This window comes from Cyprinodon variegatus, unplaced genomic scaffold (assembly GCF_000732505.1).
Source record: "Cyprinodon variegatus isolate N-32 unplaced genomic scaffold, C_variegatus-1.0 Scaffold15, whole genome shotgun sequence".
In the NCBI taxonomy this organism is placed as follows: domain Eukaryota; kingdom Metazoa; phylum Chordata; class Actinopteri; order Cyprinodontiformes; family Cyprinodontidae; genus Cyprinodon; species Cyprinodon variegatus.
This window is the reverse complement of record NW_015150468.1, coordinates 1,674,370-1,701,584: the sequence shown is the minus strand read 5'-3', so window position 1 is coordinate 1,701,584 and position 27,215 is coordinate 1,674,370. Positions and strand designations below refer to the sequence as shown.

Below are 27,215 nucleotides of genomic sequence, written 5' to 3'. Positions count from 1 at the left end.
CCTCCACTCCCCCAAGTATTTAAGAGACCTCCAGAGGTGTCTTAGGTGGGTAGGAGAGGATGGCAATGAGGCAACAGGGATGTTCGGGAGCTGAAGGCGTGTTAGCTCTGGCAACACACAGCTGATCATCCCATATTGTTTGGACAGAGCGGCTATAATTTGTGTTAAGGACTTAATGTGGGACGTAATTTCTCCACTAACCGCCTTCTGGGCTTCATGGTGGAATTATAAGCCCTTTTTCCTCTAACAGGAATGGATCGTGATTTGCATTTCCATCACAGTTTTTTATAATATAACACCTGATAACATCAGCAAGAATAAAAACAGCTGGTGGCGTCACTTAAGCGTGGCCAGTAAGATTGTCCCGTAGCCGTTCATTAATAAAGCCTGGACATGACATAACCAAGTTGTGGTTGTTTTTAACAAATCTTTGGAAAAAACATAAATAACTCGTAGCTAGTCAGTACAAATGCATGAACTTACAACATGTCTGCATGTTTTCCAAAATGAACTCCTTTAAGCCAATTTTTGGTTTTTGTTTGATCTTTTATAGTCCTGCATGTGATTGGTAAAACTTCCCTGATCACTCAGATTAGAAAGTGAATTAAATAAGCCTTAAATGAGCCTCCTAATTAACAAAAATAAGCATGTCCGTTCCCCCCAAACACTGTGTAAATGCCAAAAGGGTGTTTTTTAGTATTCTTTTGTCTGTGTACATCAAAAGCCATCAAAAGCTTTCTCATAAGATAATCAGAACTTTTAAATGATATTAAGAGATATTTTTTTATATTTGGGTGTTTTTCGAAAGGTCTACCAGATTTTATAGCAGTATTTAGGCTGTGCAGTCCTGGAAATAATGCTGGGCCATCAAACCATCCATAAACAACTCCACTCAGCATTGGCCAAAAAAACAAACTTAGAAGTGACATGATCTAAAATTCCTTTTACCGCACCAGGTGCTGTTTTAACACTTTTCCAGAGTCACACTAAAGATTTTGTCCCACACTTTGCTAAAGGTGTGAGTGAGGCACTTTTAACAGAGTTTATACAGGAATGAGCAACTCTAATTTAATGCTTTTTAATGCTCTTAAAAATAGTTTTAATGCAACAAGTATCCATGAGTCATATATACACAGCAAATTCCTGTCGGCAGGCTGCAATTCCTCGATTTCCAGCAACTTTTGTTGAAATTAGCATTTTCCCCATTCTACAGCTTTTTCTCCGCCTTGACTCCTTCTTTTCGATAATCTGGGTTTTATTTTATTTTCCGCAAATATATCGCAATATTTTTGCATATTTGCAAATATATGTAATTTAAGAAATTGTTTTTATAAACATTTTTTTTTAGATAAAGCATTTTAAATGCCAAAATAATCACATTTAATGAATTTTAATGACTTTTAATTAATTTTAATGACCCACGGAAACCCTGTTTAAGTCCATCTTTTAACGCAGAAATGTTTTGCCTATCATTCCACTCTTAAAGGTATAGTGGAAGATCTTAGAGAATTTTAGAAAAGACCTGCCCTCTGCACTTCGGGAGCATGGGGGTACCTGTGCGGGAGCATGCACAAGACAATTTCTCCTCGTGCACGCTCTGTTTAACAGTTGCTGTTTGCATCGCTCATACAAGCTTTTGCAATTTTTTCACTATGTCAGACTCACCACTGGTAAGTGAAAATGGGGACAAGCATGTAGGACGGCCTTAAGTTAATCCCCAGAACGACAAACAATTAGGAGGACCACTTATTTTGATGATCTACTCGGTAAAAGAACATTCTCCACTATATCTTTAAGAGTGATCTTTCGTTTATTAAAAATGGCCCCTGATGTGTAACAGAAATAACTCCTCCTCTAAGGCAGATGAAACCAGAGAGAAGTAAATGAAAAAATAAGAAAAGAGTTTTTAATTCACCTGTCGAGTTTGTGGGAGACATTTAATAAAACTGGTGTCAGGTCTAGTCCGTCCAGCATTCGTTCATCTGGAGGGCTGATGCCAGCCAGGGCCAGACTGGTGGTGAACAGATCCATGACGTTTGCAGGTTGGAGACTCACCTGCATCAGGATGAAGGGAGAAGAAATCAGATCAGTGTTAAAAAAGAGAAACTGATCAGGTGTTTCCTTGGAAAAACAAATCTCCAAATGGTAAAAAGGTCAGACCTGATTTTGGTGAGCAATTTTTTCTCTGTGGATTTTAAAAGATAAAAACCCCAAACATTATCCAACTGATTTGACAGATGCAGCAGTTTCAAATCAAACAAACAACGGATCTTTAGATGCATTAAAAAACAAAAGTGCCAAGAGATCTTAGTTCTAATAGATTTCATTAAATTGTCTCTTTGTTTTGTTTTTTCAGGATTTGATGTTCTGGTCACTAATTGAAGCAAATTAGGGACAAACTGTCTGATTTTAATGTGTGGCTGGTATTAGACTGGTCCACAAAAAGACAAGAAATCACTATTTCTTCACTTTACAATTCTTTAATTCAAAAAATTCTTTTAGATATACGAATGTACACAGACAACCTCATGCACATTACTGTGTTATTCTGTTTATTTTGTGCAAAGGATTTCATAATTTGACACTTGTTGACTTGACTCAGGAATCAAAAAGAAAAAGTGGAAACATTTTATTAATAGCGATGATAGGATGCTTGCATAGAAGAAACCTATTCCTCTAGTTTCCTTTCTGATCTCTCCATGCTGGCTTACTATCAAAACTCAAAAAAGCCTTTCCTCCCATAAATGAGTTTTTTGGAAATGGATGGGGAAAAAAAGGGAAAAGGGAGAGGAAGCATGGGATGGGACACGGCCTGGGCGAGCAGGCTGTTAAAGCTGCTGTTTTATCTCCTTCTTCCAGTCGCTGTGAAAAGCTTTATTTTATTTATAAACTTTGAACTATTTTCAGATAAAATGCCATTTTTTCGCTGTCATCCTTGATCTTCCGTTCCATTCTCTCCTGAGCGAGCCTTAGAGGGAGACGGCACGCTCACGATCAGATAGCGCTATCAGGCCCGTGCAGCTGCAGCGTCATGTGCCGCCGCGCTCCTATCGGCACCCGGCATGCATGCAGACGCACACGCATTCCCCCGCGTGCTCGTGTCTGCTCCTAAGCACTGACATGAATTCCTCTTTTCTTCTGGAGCCACAGAAGTAGCCACAGAAAAGGTTTTGCAGCGAGTTCCATGATCTATCTGCACATCCAGACACTCTCTCTGAAAAGCACAAATACCAACAGATTCAGCTCCTTACTTCATTTTTCTTTCTCTCAGCTCCTCTTAGAAATATCTAGCGTTAAAGAAAAAAGGAGAAATGTGAAAAGGAAGAAACAGCACTGGAAATTGGTTTGGTAAATACTCGCATGACAAAAATGTAAATTTGTCTGGGTCTGTCGTGCCATTTTTTCCTTCATAAGTCCTTTTTCACCCCCTGTTTTGTTCAAATCTTTCTAAACCCACACCTTCTCATGACGTCCTTTATTTCTCTGCAGTAACCTTGTTTATCCGAGGACGAGGCACCTTTATCCCCATCTCCACCATCGTAAGGATGTGTGTCTGAAGCTGATAAACCAACAAAAGGGACTGGGATGCTTCCTGATGTTGCGGCGGCTAACAGCCCACCCACTTCCACATCTCTGTTCATACAGACACCCACAGTGATCATCATCATCCTCCTCCTCATAGACCAGGAGGATGCTCTATCTGCATCCGTTTGGACACCGACCATGCTCCCTCATTCCAATACACCCCCAGCAAAGTTCCTGCACACTAACTGATACATTTTTGTTTTGTTTTTTGACAATTGAAGCTGAAATCTGTGTTCCTAAAACAACTATAAACCTGTTGAAAATCCCCTTTTATTAAAGGTTTTCTAATATGCCTCCTGCATGTAGCTGTTAAGGCCTCCATAAACCAGAGATCAATAGAGTCCAGAATATGAATTTAGGCCAGCCCTGTGTCTTGTTTGTCCTCCCTCCCAAGCAGCAACAATGGAGCAACAATAAATCCAAATCTGTGGAGTTCAGAAGCTCCAACAAAGCATGTTTATCATTAAAGCCAAGTGAAGCTTCAACACAACTCTTTAAAACTCACATATATCCACATATAGAAGCACACACGTTTGTTTCTGCATAAATAGAAGAATTTATTAAGTTATCTATTAAGCAAAAAGCTTATCAATTATAAAAACCTCACAGGGGCAGGAAAGTATTGCAATATGCTCTATATTTACCATTGCTCTTTCTCTTTTCATCAGCACCTACCTATTTTACTTCTCCCCTTGCTTCCTTTCCTAAACTCCTCCCCCACCCCCTCTGTTTCTTTATCCTGAACGCCTGGCATATTCAGATACTGAAGTCCTCATTACGGCTCAATCCAACCTCAGCAAACACACAAACAGATTAGCCGCTTAAGACGCTCCCAATCCTCCTCTCTCTCGCTACTCCGCTGCGCTATCAGAGCCCAGCACAACCCTGTGAGATGAGCCAGGGGCAAGGCTTACTGCAGACTGCAGCCTCCGCTCACTCCTCCACAAAATCCCTCTGCGTCACAGCCCCGTGTCACAGCTGCCCCTAATACAATTAAAAGTCATTTGCAGAACGCACAGGCTTAGGGGATCACACTGCGGGTGGGGCGGGGGGGTTATATTGAGGAATGGGAAGAAAAGAAAAAAAGATGAGAGTGGGGGCATTTATTTCAGCTAGAAATATTTGAGGCAACAGTTAAGAAAAAAAAAAAAGCTTTGTGGCTGAAATTGCAGTTTTGATAAAAGTAGTGCCAACTCAAAATGAACAGAGCTGGTGGATCAAAGTACGAACATGTAAATTCCTACATGATACAAAAATAAATCATAAGCACACAAAACCTGAGTTATTCAAAGAAAAAGATTATTGGAGTAATTAGTCATTCTCTTACTACCTGTCTCATAATTATCAGAACTGCCTGCAGCTCTACAGAGAAAACATCCGTCTCAAGCTCAAGATTTCATGGCACTGAGCCGCATTTTGGCAGAAGGATGAAGGTGGGCTTACTGTGCCTTCCTTGATGTGTCCGGGCCACCAGGCGATGGCGGGCTCCCTCATGCCCCCCTCATACGTGGTTTCCTTCCCACAGAGAAACGGCCCGTTGCTGCCACCTGAGGAATCAGAGCCATAAAACCAAATGAATCGATACATCCCATAGTGAAAAAAAGAAGAAATATAATTAAGCATAACTACTATATATATTTAAGAGTTAAAAAAAGTATGGAATACCTTCATGAGGGCTCGAGATAAGAGCCGCCCCGTTGTCTGATGTAAAGAAGACAAAGGTGTTTTTTTCAATGCCCAGACCATGAAGCAGGGACAGGATCTGACCCACGCTGTAGTCCAGCTCCATGACCGCATCTCCATAACTGAACAGCATAGATTTTTGACACATGCATTCACTTACCTTATGTAACTCTAGTAGGGTTGAATATTAATTAAATAGTCAGCAATAAGGGAGTTAAACCTCCCTAAACCAAGATCATGTGGATCTACTGATCTACTATCTACTACTAACCGGCCTCGCTGGCTCTTTCCTAGGAAGCTTTTGGAGGCGTAAACCGGGGCGTGGGTGGCATCAGGGGCCCAGTAGAGGAAGAAGGGCTGCTTGGCTTGAGTCTGCCGCTGTATGAAGTCCATACCCTCCTGCAGAGGTTGCAGATTTACTGTTACCAAACAAAGACCTAACAAAGATGTTGAAAAGTTTTCCTCTTTTTTTCAAAAGTTGTCTTAGCAAAGCTTTAGCATAGTTTTTAGATAATGGTTTTGTCAGTTAAACAATAAAATGCAAATATGTTTCTCAGTAGGATATTCTATATATTTTTTTTTTTATTTTGTTAGTTTTTACATCAATAGTGGCTCATTTTTTTGGAAAGTGGGCTGACAGTAAAGGGGGTACGAGAGAGGCGGGGAGAGACGCAGCATAGGACCACAGGTAGGATTCGAACCCGGGTCGGCCACATTGAGGACTAAGGCCTCCATACATGGGTGGTGTGTGCTTAGCACTCCGCAACCAAAGCACGCCCTGCTTATTCTATTTTATATGAATATAAAATATTTAATCTGGTTTATTTTATACAAAAAGTATGTATTTTACAAGGCTTACATTAAAAAAATTAAAGAGAAAAAATTAGACAGAAGCCATCAGATACCATTTTGTGGTACATTTGCAAAAAGAATTAGATTTAATATAAATAACTTTAGATCTTTTGAAGATGTGAGAAGAACAGACTAAAATCAGCAAAATAAAAACAGCTTATTTCCGAAAATTCAACCTGAAAGTTACTGTTTAACGTTGTTAATGTGGAATCTAATTAAAAGTATGTAAAAAGATTCTTCTAATTATTAAAAACGAAACATTTTTCTTATGCTATTTTTAATCTATATCTGTCAAAACACACCTATTGGATAGCAAATTTAGTGTCCACCTACCTAAGCAGATTATATTGCTATATACTGAACCTCCTTTTTGGTGTCATCTGACACCACTCCAGCTTCCAAAGACTTACTAAAATGAGCTTTAAGAAGCAGAGGCATCCTCCTAACGTGGAGATAAATTACATCTTTCAAGCCTGCAGTGTGCCTCAGCATGATGCTTTTGATCCTGTTTCAGGAATATAATAGGAGAGGCCGATGTAGATTCATTGCAATAGTGTGAAGAAGTCAATAATCCACCTCCACTGGTGAAAGATGTGCAACAATAAAAAATGCATTTTCTAATTTGTTACAGACAATTTATTTCTGTGCTTTCATGTCTCTCAGAAACAGCCCTCTGCCATGCTGTTTTATATTCCCTGAAAAGATGAAAACCAGGAGAGTTTTTTTTTCCCACCAAAAAGGCTCAGATGATCCGAGCCTGAATGGCTGCAGGATGAGTTGTAAAGTGGACACTCACCATCAGATACATCTGAGTAAGGTTGGACTCTCCGCTTCGTAGGTCGATCTTAAACTCTTCATAATATCTGTGAAATAAAATGCTCACATTATTTCTGTTTGACCCCTTCACCTGCAGTGAGCCATTATTCCAACTAAACTAAGTCTGACCTCGGCTGTTTGTTCAGTTTTACAGCCTGATTTATTTCCTCTCCATTGAGCACAGTACCAGATGGATTTCTAATCCCCTTCTAAAATGATTTAAACTGGTCCAGATAATATCATTAGGACAAGAAAAGTTAATTTTCCACTTGTTGATGGTGCTTGCAGGAATATTTTGTTGGAAAGACATATGTGCGAAGTCTCAGCAAAGCAGAGCGGCGGGAACTGTTATGAGGCGCTACTGAAGCGTAGAAGCAAAGACAGAAATCTCTCTCTTATGCTTCACTTCCTCCAGGTGTCCTCGCACAGAGGCGGCGCAACCTGCCGTCTCTTGAGGGCGTGTGTGTGTGTCTCTGACTATGCACGCCTCTTTATGTGTGTGTGCGTGTTTTTTTGTCCAGGGCCCAGGTATACAGCGCTGATTAAACCCACGGCTAAGCGAAAAACACGCCCGGCTGCCGGCTCCAATGACCCTGAATACACATATGGCTGTTTTGGGGAAAACAAATGGGCGGAAAATGGAATACACAGGCCCAGCTGGTACAGAGGAGGACGTGTAGATGGAGGGGGAGTCACTGAGCTCATCCAGAGGAGCAGAAAAACAAACTTTACAACCAAGTCAGGTGGGGAAAACAGAATCGGATATTTGTCTCTGCATCTGTGCTGTTAGCCCACTGTGTTTGAGGATACCTTCCAATCATCTCAGAGTTGTTATAGACGGGGATGTTTGGTCGGAAGCTGCTGTTGTAGGGGCCAAAGTGGCAGTTTGGGGAGCCAAACCATTCATCGAAACCGTGCTGTAGAGGAAGGTACTGCGGTCTGTGGCCCAGGTGCCTGCAATAACAAAGAAGGTGTGCAATTAATTAATAGGAAATAAAGTTTTCTAATGTTACATTAACTCAACAGATTGCAGACATTTAACCAATCTGTATATTATGTTCAATAAACAAAGCAGATGTTTGTGTTTTAAACTACAGTACAACATATTTTTATCCTACCAAACACATGCAGGGCTGTTTCAATTTGTATCTTTGCAACATCAATACTTGCATAATCACACATTAGCCGATCAGTTTTGGGTAGGGTGGCGATGATGTCGGCACATTTTATGGCATTGCGAAAATTCTATATTTCTTTATTCTGTATTTTTAGAGTTTTGACTGATATTCTGTGTTTGGTTCCATCCATAACCACCCAGAAACTGCTCATTTATACACAGAAGAGAGTCTAAAATGCTCATTCTTTCATCTATTTCTGCATTTAAATCCAATACAGGCCTGTTTTATAATGATTGGACAATGTCAATATGTGATCCATAAACTATCCTAAATTAATAATAAACAGAAGACATCAATCAACAGTATTTCATAACAGTTCAATTAACTTAAAGCACAGATAATCCATAGTGTAAAAAGAAAATAAATGACATAACAAAAGTGGTTATCATAAGGAATCTAGGAGATGAAGACCAGCCAACACTGATTAGATAATCCAACTGTAGAAATCAAAGGTTGCTAAGAGTTATGATTAAGGCTGTACAATGAGTTTCACATTATTTTAGAATGTTTAGATGACCCACTAATTCAGCATAGACACTGATAATTACCTGGATGCCTTTGCTGTACCCAATTAGTTTATAAGTTGGTTACGTTTGAAGAGATTAGATTGGATAATTACTATACAAAGAGCATATATACCACTGATGTAACATCAGCTGGTGGGTGTTTTGTTTGTGCTCTATGCCGCAAGTCCATCAGGATAAATACATGAATAATAATAATAGTAATTACAACATTATTTATGTGGCTTTAAATAGAAAAAACATATATAAAATGGATGTTGGAAACATTTAGACTGAACATACAGTCCATTTACTGGCAACCCTGGTGCCTGTTTTTGAATGTCTTCAGATAAATTCAGCTTTCGCTGTAGTATTCAATTAAAAAAACATAATATTTGAGAAAGTGTGCTTTGGAAATTCCTTGTATAACTACCATGACCATCAGACGCAGCTCATTTTTATTCTAAACTTCTGCACAATCTCTCCTGGTCTTCATTCAGTTTCTTTCTCACTCATGGAAACCTGTTTATAGTATCCAGCATAAACCAAAACATTTTTATATTACAATTGTTAGTTTTTTAAACCGCCTGTGGGGTAATGACCACTAAAAGGGTTACCCTGATCATGGGAAGGAAAACAGCACCACACATCCTTCACCGTACTTAATACTGGGCATAAAGGGCTTTTCCACATTTTCCTTGGTTTCACTACGATGGGAGTGTGTCTGATATTGACAAAGCTGAATGTCATCTGACAAAAAAAATGACAATTACAGCGATATCCCAATTGGAGTGATAATGTATTCAGATTTTGCTTATTTAGCCTGTAAAGGGTCCATTTCACGAAGTTTTCTAAACCTGAAATTAGAGAAATTCTTGTTTTTTTCCGTTTCAGAAAGAGTTTCTTTAACCTCTGTTTCAGTTAACATAGTAACATTCTCCCCAGAGTCAGAAGCAGGTCCGTTAGACACATCAGGTTTTAAAAACAAACATTGCATGTCCTTCTTGATGAGGATCTTATTAAAGAATTAATTAACAAAGAAGGAATGCGTACCTTTAATATTCAGATAATTATGTTTATGAGCACATCTGTTTTCCCTCGCCATTCCATCACATTCATCCACAACCTTATCCATCCTCACATTTGCAGCATGACACAGACTTTTACACAGAACATTGTTGTGTGTATGAAAACAACATTATATAAAATACAGCTGTACAGTCAAATAGCGCCAGTCCTATAGAATGGCTTCAGCGTGTTCCTCCTCTACCTTCTAGTGGTTTCTTATATGCAGTTTATCACTGATAACAGTAAGTTTCATTGACCTACTTTATAGTTTTTATCTACATTATTTAAAGTGTACCAATCCAAAAAAAAAAAAAAAAAATCAACTAAGTTTTAAAGGTTTACTTTGAATGAATTATACATTTCAGTCACACAGATTTAATCTGGTGATTAAAAACAACTCAGTTGACAGGATATGAGATTTTTTTGTTTTTTGGTTTGCAACATGCAGATATTTTTTCTTTCCAATTTGTACAATACATGAAGAACTATTGAAATTATTTTCAGATTACACATAAATAGATTAATAAAGTCTAGGGGGAAGGGTACTACCTTTGGGTTAGGATTAGGATTCACTTGGTGATAACCTTCTGAGCGTCCTAGGAGGTAGGAGGCAAAATCTTAAGCCATTCTATGGGACTGATAACCAGTAATAACGGCCATTTATTGGGATGACAACATCCAAAGCAGCACTTCCTGTTGCCTGTCCTCATGGTAACTCGTCGAATCGGGGATCCACTGATAATGGCCACTGATAATCAATTCAGTGTTGAGGATTTGAGTCTGCTTACTGAAACGTACCCAATGTCTTGAAACGTTTAGAGCAATTGAATTTTTTTTGGTTAATAAGTTAAACACTCCTTAAAAAAAACAGCTCACCACTTGCCAACTATCTTGCTGACATAACCTTTTTTCTTCAGCATTTCAGGCAACAAAATCTCATCCTTGGATATTCCTCCCACTATCTCCTGTGGTGTGTAAGCTACAGAAACAAAACAAAAAGAAAATAAATAAACATATAAGCATGTATTCATATTACGCAATTATAAGCAATCAATTAAATGCAAAGATATAGTTCTTTATAACACGTATTCAAACCTTACAGATTTGTTTCCTGGTTTGCTATTCTGTCACACTTAAATGTTTGAGACAAAGATAACCCCAATACACATTTCATTTTAAAGTGATTTCTATTCTTTAAAGATAAACTGCCTTACCCTTCTTTGTAGATTTTTATTATTCAGCCTCACTGAAGAGTCATTAATCATACAGCTCCTTCAACTGGCATTAGAGCAGTGCTTTGACTAGACCACTTTGAAATTCCCTTTTTACTTTCCGTTTTCTTTTTTTTTTATTCAGTAAAAGGTGAACCAGAAAGCTTTGGATTATTTCTCCTAAGATATTCCAAGTATGCATGAGCTCAAGGTCCCCAGCTGATTGTCAGGTGTTGCAGTTAGAAAATTCTGGCAGAGACCAAAATTTGTGTTTCCATCAAATACAGCAAGTTGTCTCTCATGAAAGTAGCAAAGCAACCCCAAACTCTCACACTGCCTCTACCATGTTTATCTATCGGTATGATGGTGGTTCTCTTAATCCCTGTTTAGATCCCTATACTAGGTGGGAGGCTCACCTAAACGAAAATGCAAACCAAATTTTGGGGGTATTTGTGGCGTTACAAGAACACAAGAATAAATCTTGTCCAACTTCAACTGTTCAAGATGATCCAAAATGGGTCGGTCAATAATGCTGCAGGATTATGGTTTAAGGAAGAACTTGTAACTAAAATCAACATGGCAGCACAGGATGTTTCAGTTTTTGTGATTTCTTATGCCGCTTGCTGCTATTTCCATAATTGGCTAAAGCTACTCTTCGATAGGCAGGCATATACAGCTTGGAAGGTTCTGCCGAATGCCTCGTCCTTCCCAGATCGGAGCAGTCCCAGATTAATATGGTGTAGAACTAAAGTGAGTAGTTACACATCATCAATCTGGCTTGCCAGGTTAATGCACAACACCTAAGAAATTCAACTTTTATCTTTTGAATACAACTAATATTTCCTCAATACTTTGGACTATGCTTTTTATTTCTTTTTGATCAAATTTCAAACTCATCCAGACATGCAGCATTTAATACCAGCTGAGTCCTAAACACATTATGGAGATGTGAATATTTGACTTAAATGAAGTTAGTGGGACTGGCAGTGCTTTAGTTTATCCTTTTTCACCTCCTTTATGATTCATGGAGTAATACTGGTAGACCAGCCAATCCTGGAAAGGTTCTCTACAGTTTCATGTTTTCTTCAAATGTGGATAACGGCTCTATACTATACTTCACTGGATAATGTTGTCATACAGGTTCCATTCACTAGATTTTTTAATTCTATTGGTCAGACACTAACCGGGTCAAGATGTGGTGAGGACAACTAGACAAACAGAAAGTTGTTCATTGTAGTCAGTTTTTGATACCGCCAATGAAAATAGACGGATTTTATTTCCATATAGGACTAATATGGTTTGAATAACCTTTTTCCCTTAAACAAAATAAGAATTTGAAACCTCATTTTTAAAATTCACTCAGTTTATCTTCAAAAATAAAATTTGTTTGGTGATCGGAAACACTTAAGTGTGAGAAAAAAAAGCAATGGAAGAAATCAGTAACTGTGTGCAGCATAAAAACAATCCAAAACAAGACCTGGTTATACACACCATATAGAAAGAGAACCTTTAACGAACATATGTAAAGCATGAGGAGAGTTTACCATTCCTAGCGTGAGCATTAGTGGTGTAGAATCCATTCCTGACAGGGAGCCTCCCTGTGAGAAGTGCAGCTCTTGCTGTGGACAAAACAGATTTTAAGATTTCGAAATCCTTTATTTGAATATTCTGCATTCTTGCACCAATATGGAAACTGTAATGAAGTTGCTTAACATTTCACTGCAAAAAAAGATTAAAATACTTGATTTAATGTTTGTATTAAAGGCAAGGTACAGAATTAAACAGTTGTATTTTAACAATGAATAATTATTCCTGAACGTTTTAGAATACAAGATGTGTAAGTTCTTTTTTTATGTGGTCTGTCTTTGGCAGTCAGGTTTTGTTGGCTTCATGCACCTACTGATTAGAACTTTTGGTAACTCGGACACTTTTATGGCCTTGTACATAAAGTACAAGTAAAGTATGATGTGATTCCAAAAATATTTCATATGCAGCAAGCTCATTTAAGGCTTTCTGAAAATAAATCTGATGGTTTTATAAAAGAAAATCTTAAAAAGAGATGTTACTTTGGGAACGATAGAACATCTACCGGTAATCGTGGTCTATTCTTTCCGAATGAAAACATCTTTGGAGTATTTGCACTCTGATTTCAACAGCATCTGAGAAAAGGATATGACATTGCTAAGGCAGGAATTTTCCCCAGAACTAACTCTGGATTGTCACTCTACCACAGCTCCAGATATACCAGCTCCCCATAAATCAAATCTTAATGTATACTAAATGGTATCCAATATTGTTATAAATGAACATTCTGGCACCATTAATAAGCAACTATTTCTGAAGATTTTATGGTTAGTCAATGTAAAGGGCCTTTATTCAAACCAAGGCTGCAACTAACGATTATTTTGCAAAAAAATAATCTGTAGATTATTTTTTAGATTGATCGATTAATAATCAGATAGCCAAAGGTTCCTTAAAGAACACTTTTTACTAAATTAAACCAGGTGAAACTAAAACTTTTCTACTTTAGGAGTTCTGGATAGAGCATATTGACAGAAAACAACATTGTTGTTGTTTTTTATCTTAAATGCAAAATTTGTACTTTTTTCTTTTACATTTTGGTATAATTACTGTTCTAAATACGTCGCTCTGTCTGCTAAAGGCATGTTTTACAGTCTGTGCAATCCTGTTATTTGTTGATGATTATTTCAATAATTGATTAATCCAATTAATTGCTTTAGCCCTAAGTAAAACACAAGAATACAATTCTTCACATAATAAAAAAAATGACAAAAAAACAGATGGTACCCAGGTTATCCTAGTTGTTAGATCTGCCACATGTTAACCATCAGATTCACTGTTTTGTGTAACATGTGGTGGTTTTTAAATATATGTAGCCAATCTATTACTAAAAAGTGAGAAAATATTTAACTTAAAACTCATTTTGGTTTAATCAAACGTTTAATTTCACCTCATCTTCAAATAAAGGAACATTTGTGGAGTTTCCTAGGAAATGTTTATCATCACATCATGAGGAAGTTGTGCTTTAACTATGAAACAGCTAAAGGTATGAGAGTGAATAGACATATCAAATGTTGCAATATGAAACACAAGCCTTGGTGACTTTTATATTTTGCACAAACGTCTCTGCTAACTCACATGGGGAACACAGTGGGTTGGCGGTGTAGAAGTTTGTTAGGAGCATCCCCTGGGTTGCCATGGCATCCAGGTTGGGGGTCTCTTTAGAAGGCTGACCGAGCACCCCCAAATCCCCCCAACCCATCTAAAAAAAACAGCACAGGAAGCCAGTCACATGTTTGTAGAGGAATATATGCCAAAAAAAAACAACAACACGTGAACACAGAGTTAATAAAGGAAGTAAGAAACACACATAACTGCATAAATCGAGCATAAGCTGGGCTGTAAAATCAGTCTAAGTCAGAAAATACTTACGTCATCCATGAGCATGATGATAATGTTTGGTGATGAACCATTTGACAGCTTTTCTGTCAATGAACAACATATCGTTATACTAAGAAGAAGAAAACTTGTTCTACAGACTACTTTCATTGCTGTGCTGAAGTCATATGAGCGCTAGCATCACGGAAGAGGCGTGTTGCATTCGCGTCCATCTGCCAACACAGTTACGCCTGGAATGAAACAAGCTTATACTTATTTTTACTGTTAATTTTACATTCACTTTAATTTATACTTTTTAAGCTCAATTTACTGTCAGTTAAACGTTGTGAAATATTGAATATATGTATGCTTTGTTGTATTCGTTAAGCGAATCTCTTAAAATCGCAGTAATGTTTATATTACCCAGACAAAAATAAGACAGAGATAATGCATACAAATTTTTATCAATTTTTTTTTTATAATCCACGATAAAACCCTACAGATATTGCTAATATAGCACGTTGTCACCTTAAATCAGATCTCAAATGGATTTCTGATTAGACACTCGTATTTTTCTTCAGCATTTGAATGCAACTGATCACGTGACAGCAGCAGTCAGCTGCAGGGAGAACAAAAACATGGCGGTTTGCATAGCAGTGATCGCTAAAGAGGTACCGATATCTTGTTAATAATTTTGTTGTAACGTACTTTACAGGGTTAAGGGGTTTTCGCAAAACCATTAAGCGCTTCTAGGAGATTTTTAGCTTCTTGTCTACGACCAGTATTAGATAATAACGCAATGCTAATGTTAGCATCGTACTGGCTATCCTACTGTTTCCATTTCCGACTTCTTTTTTTTTTAGAGATCTTAAAGATTTATTTATGAAATGTTTTGCTTTTATTGTCTTCTGACATTTTCCCCAGAACTACCCACTATACATACGCAGTGTGCCATCTCAAAACGAGTTGAAATTCCACTACACGGTTCACACCTCTCTGGATGTGGTGGAGGAGAAGGTCTCAGCTGTGGGGAAATCCATAGGTGACCAGAGGGAGCTCTACCTGGGTCTGCTCTATCCAACTGAAGACTATAAAGTGTATCCTTTACTTTTAAACCCCAGCCACTACGAATATACATATCATTATTGATTTTACTTTAAGGAGAAAACGTTTAGTTCACTCAAAGTTTTGTGTTTTGGTGCCTTTTTTTGTGTCCTTAACTGGAGGACATAGATATGGGTATGTAACCAACTCCAAGGTTAAATTTGTGATTGTTGTGGACTCCTCCAATACATCATTACGGGACAATGAAATACGAAGTGTAAGTATATCGTTTTTACTTTTTAGTTACAGGACATAAAAAAAACATTGATGTCTCTGTGTTTTTCCATTTATTTGAATCCATGTCATCTGTCAGTCTGTTATTGTTTTATTATGTATTAAAATAACTGTGTCTTTTTTTTACTTTACCACAATGGCATCGTTTTATTAAACACCTGTGTGGTGAATGTCACAATTTTTACGGAGGTTTAGATGATCAAGCAACTATTATTTCCTATTTCGGGGTCCTGTTTTAGAGCATGGGGTTAATCTTTTCTGTGTAGAGAGCAGGTAACCTGAGTCCACTTTGTTGGTAAGCTTTGTGATATGCAGGATTTTCAGTTTCAGCACAGGGATCGGCCAACTCGACTCTGAGTTAAGCAAGCCCAGAGTTTTGTATGTATTAAGTGTGTAAATGTATTAAGAAGCTCTCATTAGTGGAATGCTAAAAATAGTATCCATCCTGGCAATAGAGGAAATAAGAAGCAGAGACCAGTTAAAGCATGATTGAGGATTAGATCAAGAATTAAAGTCTTCAACATAACACGTGTGGGAAATATGTTTCTGGGTGTAATCTAGCAGGACATAACAGTAAATCAAGATAAAATCTAAAAATGCAATTAAATGAGGTATGTCAGCTTTTGTTATTTTGAGGCGTTTTACCTACTGAACGACACTTAACAAATATTATAAATATGTAAGAATTTAAGCCTTGGTTAATGACCTATTGGCAAAAAGAGAACATATGTAACTGAAATGTTTTCTGACCCTCTCTTTGAAATAGCTGGTCAAATATATTTACAACAATACCTGGAAACATGTTTAAACAAATAAAGCGAACTTAAAAATATTAAAAAAAACAAAAAAAACAAACATATTCTTTATTTAGTTAAACAATTCATGTGAATATCATATATGCTTCTAGTTATGCTTGGAAACCCAGAACTATACAAATGGATATTGCTTGAAATATCCGAATGTGATACATTACATACCGTACTAAATTATTGCCTTTAACTGATACCAGCAGGTCTGCATGTTTTATTTTATTCATGTGGATTTTTAAAAAGGAAAAATAAAACTGTATGTGTTGGAGTTGTAATGTAAATACAATGCTACATTCCAAGTTATTGGAGCTTTTCTCTTTGCAAAGCTCAGTTATAAAATATAATTGAACAAAACCTAAGCTGTTCAGTGAAGAGAGAAAAAAAAAAAAAAGACTTGAGCGCTCGGACACCATGTCAGGAAGGAAATCAGTTCCTAGAAATTATGATCTAGTGGGCATTTGGACTAAGGCTGCTCAGTGGCGCAGTAGGTAGCACTGCTGCTTTTCAGCAAGAAGATTCTGGGTTTGATTCCCGGCCCAGTGTCTTTCTGCATGGAGTTTGCATATTCTCCCTGAGCATTCGTGGGTTCTCTCCGGGTACTCCGGCTTCTTCCCAAAGTCCAAAAACATGACTGTTAGGTTAATTGGCTTCTCTAAATTATCATTAGGTGTGTGAATGGTTGTCTCTATGTTGCCCTGTGATGGACTGGCGACCTGCCTCTCGCCCGTAGACAACTGGAGATCACCAGCACCCCTCGCTACTCCACTTGGAATTAAGCGTGTAAAGAAAATGGATGGAATGCATTTGGACTAGTTAAGAAATAAGGCATTTTGGGCATTTATCACTGAATCCCTGACAGTTTGCACACAGCATAAAAATGAAGTGCATTGTCATACGATCTCTGGCTGACATTTTAAACGGAATCCTGATGAAAACTTTGCTTATTAATATATGGCTCTGTGTTAAAATGCAGCATAATGAGCAGTTCCTCACATCTACAGGGTCCTTTTGTAAAGGACACACTATTTCTGGTGCTTTTCTTGTTTGATCTCCACTTCTATGTGCAACACTCAACATCAGACAGTCATTCAGAGTAATATGTGGTATAAATTAACATGCCATCTAAAAATCTGGAACATTCAGGGACTTACCTTGAACTTATTCAGATTTCTCATGTATCCCCCTTTCTGAAACAGCCCTAATGAATTCATATTAAAAACAAAGGTTTTTAACAATCTATGTTCATCTCATTCAGTGCTGATCATGTTTATACTGTTTTGTATTTCAGATGTTTAGAAAATTGCACAACTCTTTCACCGATGTAATGTGCAACCCATTCTATAACCCTGGGGATCCAATTCAATCAAAGTAAGCTTGTTTTCCTTTTTACATCTGCTTCAGAGAAAAAAAAAAAGTTTGAAATTCATTTGAACTTTTTCTCTTCATTATTCAGGGCCTTCAATGGAATAGTCTCTGGAATGATGGTTCAAACAGGCTGACATCTCATCCAGTTAACCTTTGAGCATCCACTGTACATATGACCCTTTTTCCTTTCTACATGTCTTTACTCTTGGAAAATAAAAATAAAACTATTAATAAACCTGAAACGCTGTTTCACATTATTTTAAATAGATTACTACACTTGGAGTGTTGAATTATTTTTATTTATTTAAGTAGCAAAGAGCTTGTCAGTTACACACAGAAGGGTTACACATTACAAAACAAAACCACAGTTTTTAAAAACAGATGCAGCTTGAGAACCGTCACATGCATTCACAGCAACAACCTTATGACAGATTAATCCCAGTCAGTTTTTCTAAGATCTCACCTGGATGAATAGTTGACACATTAGCCAATGCTAGACATCATAATACTTAAATTATGCTGGAAAGCATTTACAGTTTAAAAAAACACAACCAATCAGCCAACAAACTCATTTAGTAGTGCTAACGCTGCTGAGGGTAATGCTGTCCACTTGACGCAGCCCCAAGATCCTCTGAAGGTGGCGTGATGAGGAGGAGACAGGGGTAACGTTTTGGAGTTTGTTCATGGTAGTCCATGTGGCCCCACTGTCTCTTTCCAGGCGATGGTCCTCCGTAATAAGGGTGGGGGGGCTGGTGCTGTGGTCTTGAAGACTGATACCGGAATCTGCCTCGAGAACTGTTCTGGTACCTGGGGGGACGGTAGCCACGGCCTCTTCCTCTGGTGTGACCTCCTCTGTGTCCTCCCCTGTCCGTGGTGCTGATACCAGGCATGTTGGTTCTTTTGGGCAACACCTGAAAACATAAAGATAAGTGCGATTTACCTTTTATGTTTGAGCACCCTCACCATGCTCCTACCAAGAGCATGTAGCAAAAATACTGCCCTTTAATTGAGGACAGATTTCACACAGCTCAATGGGTTGCACTATAAACGTACCGGTAGTTGCATAGCTGGAATGATTAAAGTTTGGGGTTGGTTACTGGATTCAAGCAAGTATTTTGAATGCATTATACATAAACATCAATTTTCCCTAAACATAAAAACTCTTAGAAAGAAAATAAGTTGGGAAAAGAGAAGATGCTTCTAGATCCTGACTGGACAATAGAGGTGTTTGTTGGACATAGGCGGAGCCTCTTTGTGCTTCCTTTCAGATTAAAAAGGAGGTGTGAGTTCAAACAAATCCAGAAGGTAGAATGATACATAATGCATGTATCCAGAAAAAACAGTAAATGCATGCGGGTAAAAATGAAGCTTAAAGTACTAGTTTAACATAAACCAAAAATAAAACACATTTTATTGTTTCAGGACCTGCACCAACATTGCAATCATTTAATGAAGCTGCTCTGAGGTTATGCCACCAGCAAAAGAAGGAATTAGATTTCATAACTATGGATTCAATTTGAGTAGAATCCATTCTATTGGCTTGACTTAACATGCCTTAAAGGCATGTTCATAATTGTCAGCACAAAATGTATGATCATAACTAGATTCCAGTACTAAAACATCTTGCTACTTTGAAACACCAGAAGCAATACAGCAAAGGATAAAATAGATACTGCAGATGCTGCATTCTTATGTAGATTTACCTTAAGAACCCGTCCTCTGAACACCGTCTCATGCAAACCAATGGCACTCTGCACAGAATCTCGATCAGAGAACTCGATGTAAGCAAAGCTGTGAGGGACAGGAAGGACACTCGTTACACATGGAATAGGCCTAGGCCTTTCCACAGATGGAGTACACGGAAAAGGTAGCAGACATAAAAAGGAAATTGTGGCACCCTTTGGGATGGCCGGAAAACCGGTCACACAGGATGGTAACTCTGTTTACGGGACCACAGCCATTGAAATGGATCTCCAGCTCGTCTGCAGTTGCTCCATAATCTACCTGAAATGTGATCAGTTAGTCAGATCAGACATTAAAGCTGAAAAATACCATTGTGTATAGAAAATATGTACGCCTTACATTTCCAACATAAATTGATCTGTTGTCTGCATCTATCCTCTCCTCCGGGGTCATACAGTAAAACGGTCCTGTGGTTAAAAAGAAAGAAAAAAAAAAAAAGGAAAACAAGGTGTCTTCAAGTTTAACATGTTTCAGAATGATCGCTGAGTTTTAGCAAATAAACCATTTAAAAAGTTGCTCTAAAACACATTTCAGTTACTTTAGAATGGCAAAAGGGGAGGGTTGGGGAGATGCACAGAGGCAGAAAATAGCCACAGGCAGCAAGACAGACACTTCTGGCTCTTTGGAGCTCACTGCTGCGTCTCATTGGGCAGTGATGAGGCACATGTGAACACAGTTGTGACCACTGTGAGGTGTCCCAGGTGTTAGCCAGATGAGCAAATATGTGGTTACCTCAGCCACCTGGAGGCTGCAAAGCTACACACCTAGTCTAAAGAGAAAAAGTTACTACACAGAGAGCCCTGAGAGCACAGTGTGGATTTAGTTGTACGACCGAAAGCTCTATCTATAGATGGACCTTATTCATGACTCCTGGTCCAATAAATGTATAAGATAAAAATAAAAATACAGGTAGAAAAGCACAATAAGAGTACAAGTTACAATTAGATAGGATATTTAAGTAGACAGGAATACCAATGTCTCCAGAGCTTAGACTGGTATTGGATTGCAATACGTTTGGTGTCAGTAAGTGACAATATCACTGCCAGATGCATTTATCCTACAGATAAAACTATACATCAACTGTAGTAAAACAGCATACAAGGTATTGACTCTTGCCGTGACAAGCATCTCACTCACACTAGTCCATCTTGGCCATTTCAAAAGTACCTGCAAAGCATCACTATAGGCCACCTGTAGCCTTTGCAGGCTAGATTTTTTTATATGTAGACCACAGGTGAGCAGTGTACAGAGGTACAATATGCATTGAAAAGTTCCACTTTTACCACATCAGTACAAGCACCAATTTTTTACGAGCAAGGGTATTAGCTTGAGCATACAACATTCTGACTGATTCTCTGTGATGATGTGCCCAACTGTGTGTCATTTCAGAAACAAGTCTTTCCTACCAGGCCGGGGACTGCTGGTCAAGAGCTGCATCTCCTCTGCGTCACACCTCTCCTCCTCCTCCTTCAGTTTTTCAGTCTCTTCTTCCATTTCAAGCTCCTGAACCCTGGCCTTGATGGCCATGAGCTCCTGAAATAGGAGATCACATGCATTTTAACCACTGACCACCTTAGCCGAGGATATGCAAGGTAACTATGAATAAAGATGGAGAAATCCAGCAAAAGTACAATTTTCCATGATAGCATTTAATGTTCTTTAAATATAAAAGTTATTCATTCACAGAAATCAAAATGCTAAAACCTTTTGGCTCTCTGTCCAGAGGCTGTGGAAACCCCAGCTTTGTGAATTGGGTGGTTGGATCACTGCATTTTCAAACATTTTATAAACAAAACACATTTGGTAAGCAATCATTAGTGTTTACACTCACATTAGTACTTTAACTTATTGTGCATCATCCCACTTGTTTTTTTATGTGCCTGTGTATGTTTCTGTGACCTGTGATTCTGATTTCTCAAACTTTGTAAAACATTTCTGTAAACAGAGCTTTCTCAATAACATGACTCATTCAGGAAAAAAATATGAACTGATATTTCCACACACTGCTTGCAGTCACATTGTTTTTGACTAGAGCTGAATGATTTCACTCAAAATTGCAATTTTTTCAACCAATTTTCAAACTAGGGCTGCAACTAACTATTTTGTAAATCAATTAATCATGATTAATCCAATTAATTGTTTCAGCCCTAATTCCACAAGATTTTATTTTGATTTTTCTTTTAATGTTTAATTGTTTTCATGACTTTGAAAGCTTGGTGGTCCACAGTCCATGTCCACTCGAATGCATGGATCTTCTTGCCATCTGCACCCCATGGGAGTGGGAGGGGCTGTGTCGTGAGACAGATCATATTGTGGCATTATACTCATTTCAGTCAAACTGCTGGTTCAGTACTACACATTTTGTAGAAAATACATCCCTATGAACCTGCAGCTACTTTATCCTGCAATTTCATTGGTCAGATTACAAATTGCACGTTACTCAGGCTGCTGGAAGAGCACCATCTAACAGTTAGGGAAGTGTGAACTAAATGAACCACTTTATACATCTGCTCTACCATGACCTAAAAGGAAAAACAAGCCTAAAAATGTATAACATGCAGCACCAAGACTATGCAACTACGTGTTAAGCTGCAGAAGATTTGGCAGCCCAGGACCATCAACATTCCTTGTTCACTACCCTAAAAGTAAAGCAGGTTTAACAAACTCAAATCCTCAACTCTGAATTGATCTCTCCTTAGGTTGGAAACCCGTTTTTGGCTTCACAAAGGCTGGTGTGAGTTAGTTTAATCACCTGAGTAGGTCCACTGAAGGTTGAGTATGTGTAACAAGTATGTAAAGCCATTAATAGAGTCCCAATTTGAAGAGTCAACATGCCAACAGGTATCAGTAGGTCCCCCATTTCACCCCACATTAACTTGATTTTGAATATAGTGTTTAAAAGACAGCAACAGCCCTACACCTGCAAAGGAGAGGGAAATGGTTAGAAGAACGCTGCTTGAGTTTTACATAGATTTATGGCAGGCCGTTTAAACATTTATTGAAAATTCCCCTCTGTTACATTTGTAGATCAATAAAATAGGATTTTTTCTTGGTCAAAAAAAAAAAAATCCCATTCCTAGACAGAACTGTAACAGATTTTCTAAATTACATGTTTGCAGCAGAAGCTGAGTTTCAGAAAGTAAAAAACAAAATTGTGCTAGTAGAGTTACGTTTTAAATATATGTGGCCATTTTGACATGAATCAGCTTGACTGAATATATTTATGATATGTGAAATGTTTATTTCTGATCCAAATAATACAAACTATAACCAGTAACAGTAGGAATACGTAGATCTGACATTAATTTCTAGACATCCAGAATGTTTATTCTAGATGTGAAGAATGTTGTTTTGTTTAAAAAGTTCATTTTGAAAAGGAAAACATTGTAGATACTAGAAATACCAAGCCAGTCAAACTAATAAATCTAAATGGTTTGCCTGTTTTAATCAAGATAACATTACCAGGGAAATCTACTAGTTTACTGGTTGAATGGCGGTAGATCAATGTATTATATTTAGGTGAAATCTCACGGAAGAGAAGTGCACCTGTCAACATTGTTCAAACAGGTAGGACCTATATGACATCTCGCTTTATTTTATTTCTGTCTTCCATTACACAGTAAATGATGAGTTCTTTTTATTGTTCGCACAAAGCTACGACAGAACTCTGCTGATTAAATCAGGAAATAAAAAAACCCGATTGGCTTTAGGGAGGGCAGAGACGGAGGACAGAGAACTCTAAGTTTATTGAGGAAAACCTGCTCCCGACCAGGTTAGCTTTGGGGAGAATGAGACTATGGTAACAGAAACAGAAGTCAAGTAAACTCTCTGTAAAAAAAAAAAAAAAAAAAACTGAGACAGTGTCCGAAGTCTGCCCTAAACCCCAAATCCCTCAATCACGATATGGAGCAAGGACTTCATAGGGAACTCTGTTAACTGACGGTTAGGACAGATGATCACTACTTTTCGCTCCCTGTTGGTCATGTAACTCCACCTCCCCGCACAATCTTTATTATTATCGCCACAAAGAAATCCCATGATTCTTTCCTTTAAAGGAAAATTCCGGTTTTTAACACTTTTAGCCCCTTTTCTGTAGTGTCCAGGATAAAATCGAATGATCGACACCAAAATTTTGACGATTGGTCCTGTCTCAGCTATTTGGCTCATGCAGAATCCCCCCCTGGCTGCTTCAGAATGGCTTGCATAGTGCATGTCAGATAATGTCCTTAAAACAACCTTAAACGTTCTTTTTTTAAAATATGCTACTCACCGAGTCGTCAACGCTGTTCAATGACAATCAAAAACAAGTTTTGTAAAGAAAAAACGTTCCTGTAGTGTTTTATTTAGCATTTTGTAAATCCCATTGAGTTCTGTTGGAATAGTCAATATCCCTCCGNACATTATTTAAAAAATAAGTTGAGAGGCTTATTATACTCGCATTTAGTTGAATTCAGTCTTAAAATATGTTATATGGCTCTCACTGAAATAAATTTCCAGATATTTTGCTGTGATGGCTCTCTGAGTCAAAAAGGTTCCCGACCCCTGCACTAGACATTCGCACACTCATTAAATGGCGTAATCACTATATAGTGACCTATTTAGAGATTAGAGCGGACATTCGGACACACCCTCAATTTCCAACACATTTACCTTTTAAAACTTGTTTTTTTTTTATAAACCTTTAACATTATAAATCTAGTGGTGCCATACAATAGCAGTAAATGCACAAGTAGATTTATATTTCCCATGATTTCTATGCAGATTCTAATCATAAATGTGTGTTGTTTAAAGCTACAAAGTGTGTTCAGCGTCATCTAATGGTCCGACAGTCATGATACAAAAAAAAAAAAAAAGGCTTCCGCAAACTTTCTTGTCCAAAGATGTAGAGGTTAGTTTACATAGGTGAGTTTATAAATAGTATTTTATTAGTCTGTATAGGATATAGATTCTATCTAGGCCTGACTTGCATCAGAAACATTCAAGCTTAATGGTGATCTCTGCAGTCACTAGATTTTCATTTTGCGCTGATGTAGTGCAAAGATGTCTGGCACCATAAATCCGAGACCTGCTCCTATGCAATTATGAATAGTAGGGATGTCTTGATCCAATATCAATATTGGACATCCACGCAATATTGGCCAAAAATATATACATTTTTTAAATATCGAACGGCATTTTAAATCGCTGATTTTTTCATGCTGATAGAAACACTCTGCTTCTGTTGAATTTTCAGTAACTCATTGGTTAATTTTTCCATGGGTCAGTTTTTTTTCTTACATTTTGTTGTTGACATTTGTTACCCGTTTTAGTAATACTACTTGATCAAGCCTTTTCTTAACATTCTGCAGAATAAGTAATTATATCCAGTATATTTGTGCTAATATTGAATCGAGTCAACATCGGTATCTGCAAATTCTCAAAGCCGCAATATTGGTATTGTATCTGAAATGAAAAGTTGTATGAGGAACCCCCTAATAAATAGCAAGTTCTAAGGCAAGACAAAAAGATTGAGACTTTCTACTCTAGATGATAACATACTTCATTTTTGTCCGTAAATGCCTATAATTATTACACACTGTGGCTTTAAATGGTGCCAAATTCAAAGGAAAATAAAAATAGTAAATATTCACCAATATACCACTGATGAGTTACTCATGTTTCTTAATATGTAAAATGCAATATTATGTTTACTATACAAATTAAACTGGCATATAATTCATAAAAAACATATATAGCATAGAATTGTTGGCCTACAGTGTCAATGAATAAAACAGGAAAAAAAATATAGGGACATTAGATGAAGTATGATGCGGTGCGTTATATTTCCATTTTTGAAAAGGGATTTTTCTACCCAGATTATTTTCCAGCTCTGTTTTCCGCTCTTGTTGAATAGTTCTGATTTTTAAATGCATGAAATTTAGCTATTATAGCCTGGGTTCAGTAATGTTTCATATTTTCGGTGTTAGATTTCAATAGAACCCCTATTAAGGGTCAGGACCCACCATTGGCTGCATCTCTCTCCTTTCCCCAAACCTACTTAAAGCATATTACTGCAACCTAGAGCTGCAAATAAAATCAGTGCCTTACCCTGGTTTAAATGCAATGCACCTGCACGCAATCTGAAAATTGCATGCACTTAATTCCCCTGTCATAATTTTGACTCAATTGTTAATTTAATATGGAGCATGATCTTTTAACAGTTTTTTTTCTTTAGGACTGCATCCACATTTAATCTGCATCATGTCCAATGTGCATCGAATCAGTCATCAGCTGCCCATGTGCTGGATGGAAGCTGTGCACAATTTTTGTCTTTATTCCCTTGAAGTTTGTTTTACGTAAACAGTGAGTATTTATATGGGAATCCCTTCAGGTATTTATGCAAACATGAAAAAAAAGAACATTGTTGTGAATGAAATAACGAATATAACCAATATACTAGACAAAAAAACGTAGCTAATGTTGCGGATAGCCAACACACCTGCTTGGCCTCAGTTAGCCTGCTATCCAGCAGCATGAGGCTAACATGTAGCTTTAATACAAGCCGCTGATAAAAGAACCTCTGCGCGTAAAGCGTTTGTATCAGCGCGTGATAATGATGGCCTGACGGCATCTTTTATGCTGTCTGCATAAAGGCTGATAACTCACCGGGTCCTCGTTGAAATGCTCGCCCATAGGCTCGCCCTGAAGGTAGCGGTACTCCAGATGATTTTCAGCCATGCTCACTGCTCAGACATATTAGAACCTGCAAAACCAGCTTCAGCTTACCAAGACGCTAACCTAAAGGACGGCAGCTATGTATTTCATCCGACAGAAATGGGCTGGGAAGCTAATAGGCATCACCTGTGTTTGAGGCTCGTCATGACGCGCTGGAGGGACACAGCGGAGGTCACGTGACAGGGATGCAGGAGGAGGAGGAGGAGGAGGATGGAGGCAGGGAGGGAGGAAGGCTTGCTCCCAGGGCCGTATCCATACAGACTGGGGCCCGGACAGGCTGGGACTGGTAATCTGTGATACCGGGCATTTGCCCTCCCTGTGACAGTAAATAACTCAAGGAGCGATGTTACCTACCTAAATGATGCTTGCAGTATGTATAGCCCTTCCTTGTCATGCACATCCTTGTGACGGTTGGCATATGGTGTAATTTTCTATTTTTCAAACTGTAAAAGCCTTGCAACAAACTAAATTATAATAAAACTAAAAAGCTTTCTTTAAATCAAACAACGATGGTCCTCTTATAGCCAATTTATGTTTGAATATTTAGCAAAAATATGTTGATGGGGTTTTGTATCTAAAGGCTAAGGTTTCTTACATGCATTGTTGTCAGGTTGGGATGTTTCCCAATCTGGCCGTTTAGGATGGCTATGGGTAAAAAACGTTTATCTTTAGATTAATCGCCTTAGAAATCAATAGACTTTGGTTCAAATTGGGTGAGATTTCGTATATACAGGAGGTTTATGAACATTTTTTGGGCTGGAAAACATAAGTCAGTGACATCTGGAAAAATGCTAATCTTAGTTAATAGCATTTCTGTTTTCTGCTTTTTTACACCATTTTAGCCGTTTTCGCTTGCGATGTATAATGTGCAATTTACTATTTGATAGCCTGTGCAATAACCTGTTTCTCTATTTTACTTTTTTTGTATATATATATATATATATATATATA

At 37.9% G+C, this 27,215-nt stretch overlaps 3 protein-coding genes across 3 annotated transcripts in view; 1 reads left to right on the top strand and 2 right to left on the bottom strand.

Annotated features, from left to right (window-relative positions):
* galns (galactosamine (N-acetyl)-6-sulfatase) overlaps positions 1-14,501 on the bottom strand; it is a 30,147-nt gene extending 15,646 nt beyond the window's left edge. Inside the window, exons 1-10 of the mRNA XM_015384327.1 lie at positions 14,350-14,501; positions 14,056-14,179; positions 12,441-12,515; positions 10,562-10,664; positions 7,747-7,890; positions 6,917-6,983; positions 5,540-5,667; positions 5,251-5,390; positions 5,029-5,132; positions 1,916-2,055 (exon numbers count right to left, since the gene is read on the bottom strand). Coding sequence (XP_015239813.1) covers positions 1,916-2,055; positions 5,029-5,132; positions 5,251-5,390; positions 5,540-5,667; positions 6,917-6,983; positions 7,747-7,890; positions 10,562-10,664; positions 12,441-12,515; positions 14,056-14,179; positions 14,350-14,466 — 1,142 coding nt within the window. The 5' untranslated portion in view covers positions 14,467-14,501. The remainder of the gene's footprint in view (positions 1-1,915; positions 2,056-5,028; positions 5,133-5,250; positions 5,391-5,539; positions 5,668-6,916; positions 6,984-7,746; positions 7,891-10,561; positions 10,665-12,440; positions 12,516-14,055; positions 14,180-14,349) is intronic.
* Positions 14,502-14,898: 397 nt separating this feature from the next.
* trappc2l (trafficking protein particle complex 2-like) lies at positions 14,899-18,049 on the top strand. Its single transcript, XM_015385252.1, has 5 exons — positions 14,899-14,966; positions 15,220-15,392; positions 15,529-15,616; positions 17,731-17,810; positions 17,896-18,049. Exons 1-5 carry the CDS (start codon positions 14,934-14,936, stop codon positions 17,939-17,941), a joined length of 420 nt encoding a protein of 139 aa, XP_015240738.1. The 5' UTR covers positions 14,899-14,933; the 3' UTR covers positions 17,942-18,049.
* An 84-nt stretch (positions 18,050-18,133) lies between these two features.
* On the bottom strand, positions 18,134-26,445 carry pabpn1l (poly(A) binding protein, nuclear 1-like (cytoplasmic)). The gene is made up of 6 exons (XM_015385241.1): positions 26,196-26,445; positions 20,957-21,083; positions 19,890-19,957; positions 19,705-19,811; positions 19,511-19,598; positions 18,134-18,718 (listed from the first exon to the last, which is right to left on the bottom strand). Exons 1-6 carry the CDS (start codon positions 26,265-26,267, stop codon positions 18,389-18,391), a joined length of 792 nt encoding a protein of 263 aa, XP_015240727.1. The 5' UTR covers positions 26,268-26,445; the 3' UTR covers positions 18,134-18,388.
* Positions 26,446-27,215: the final 770 nt, after the last annotated feature.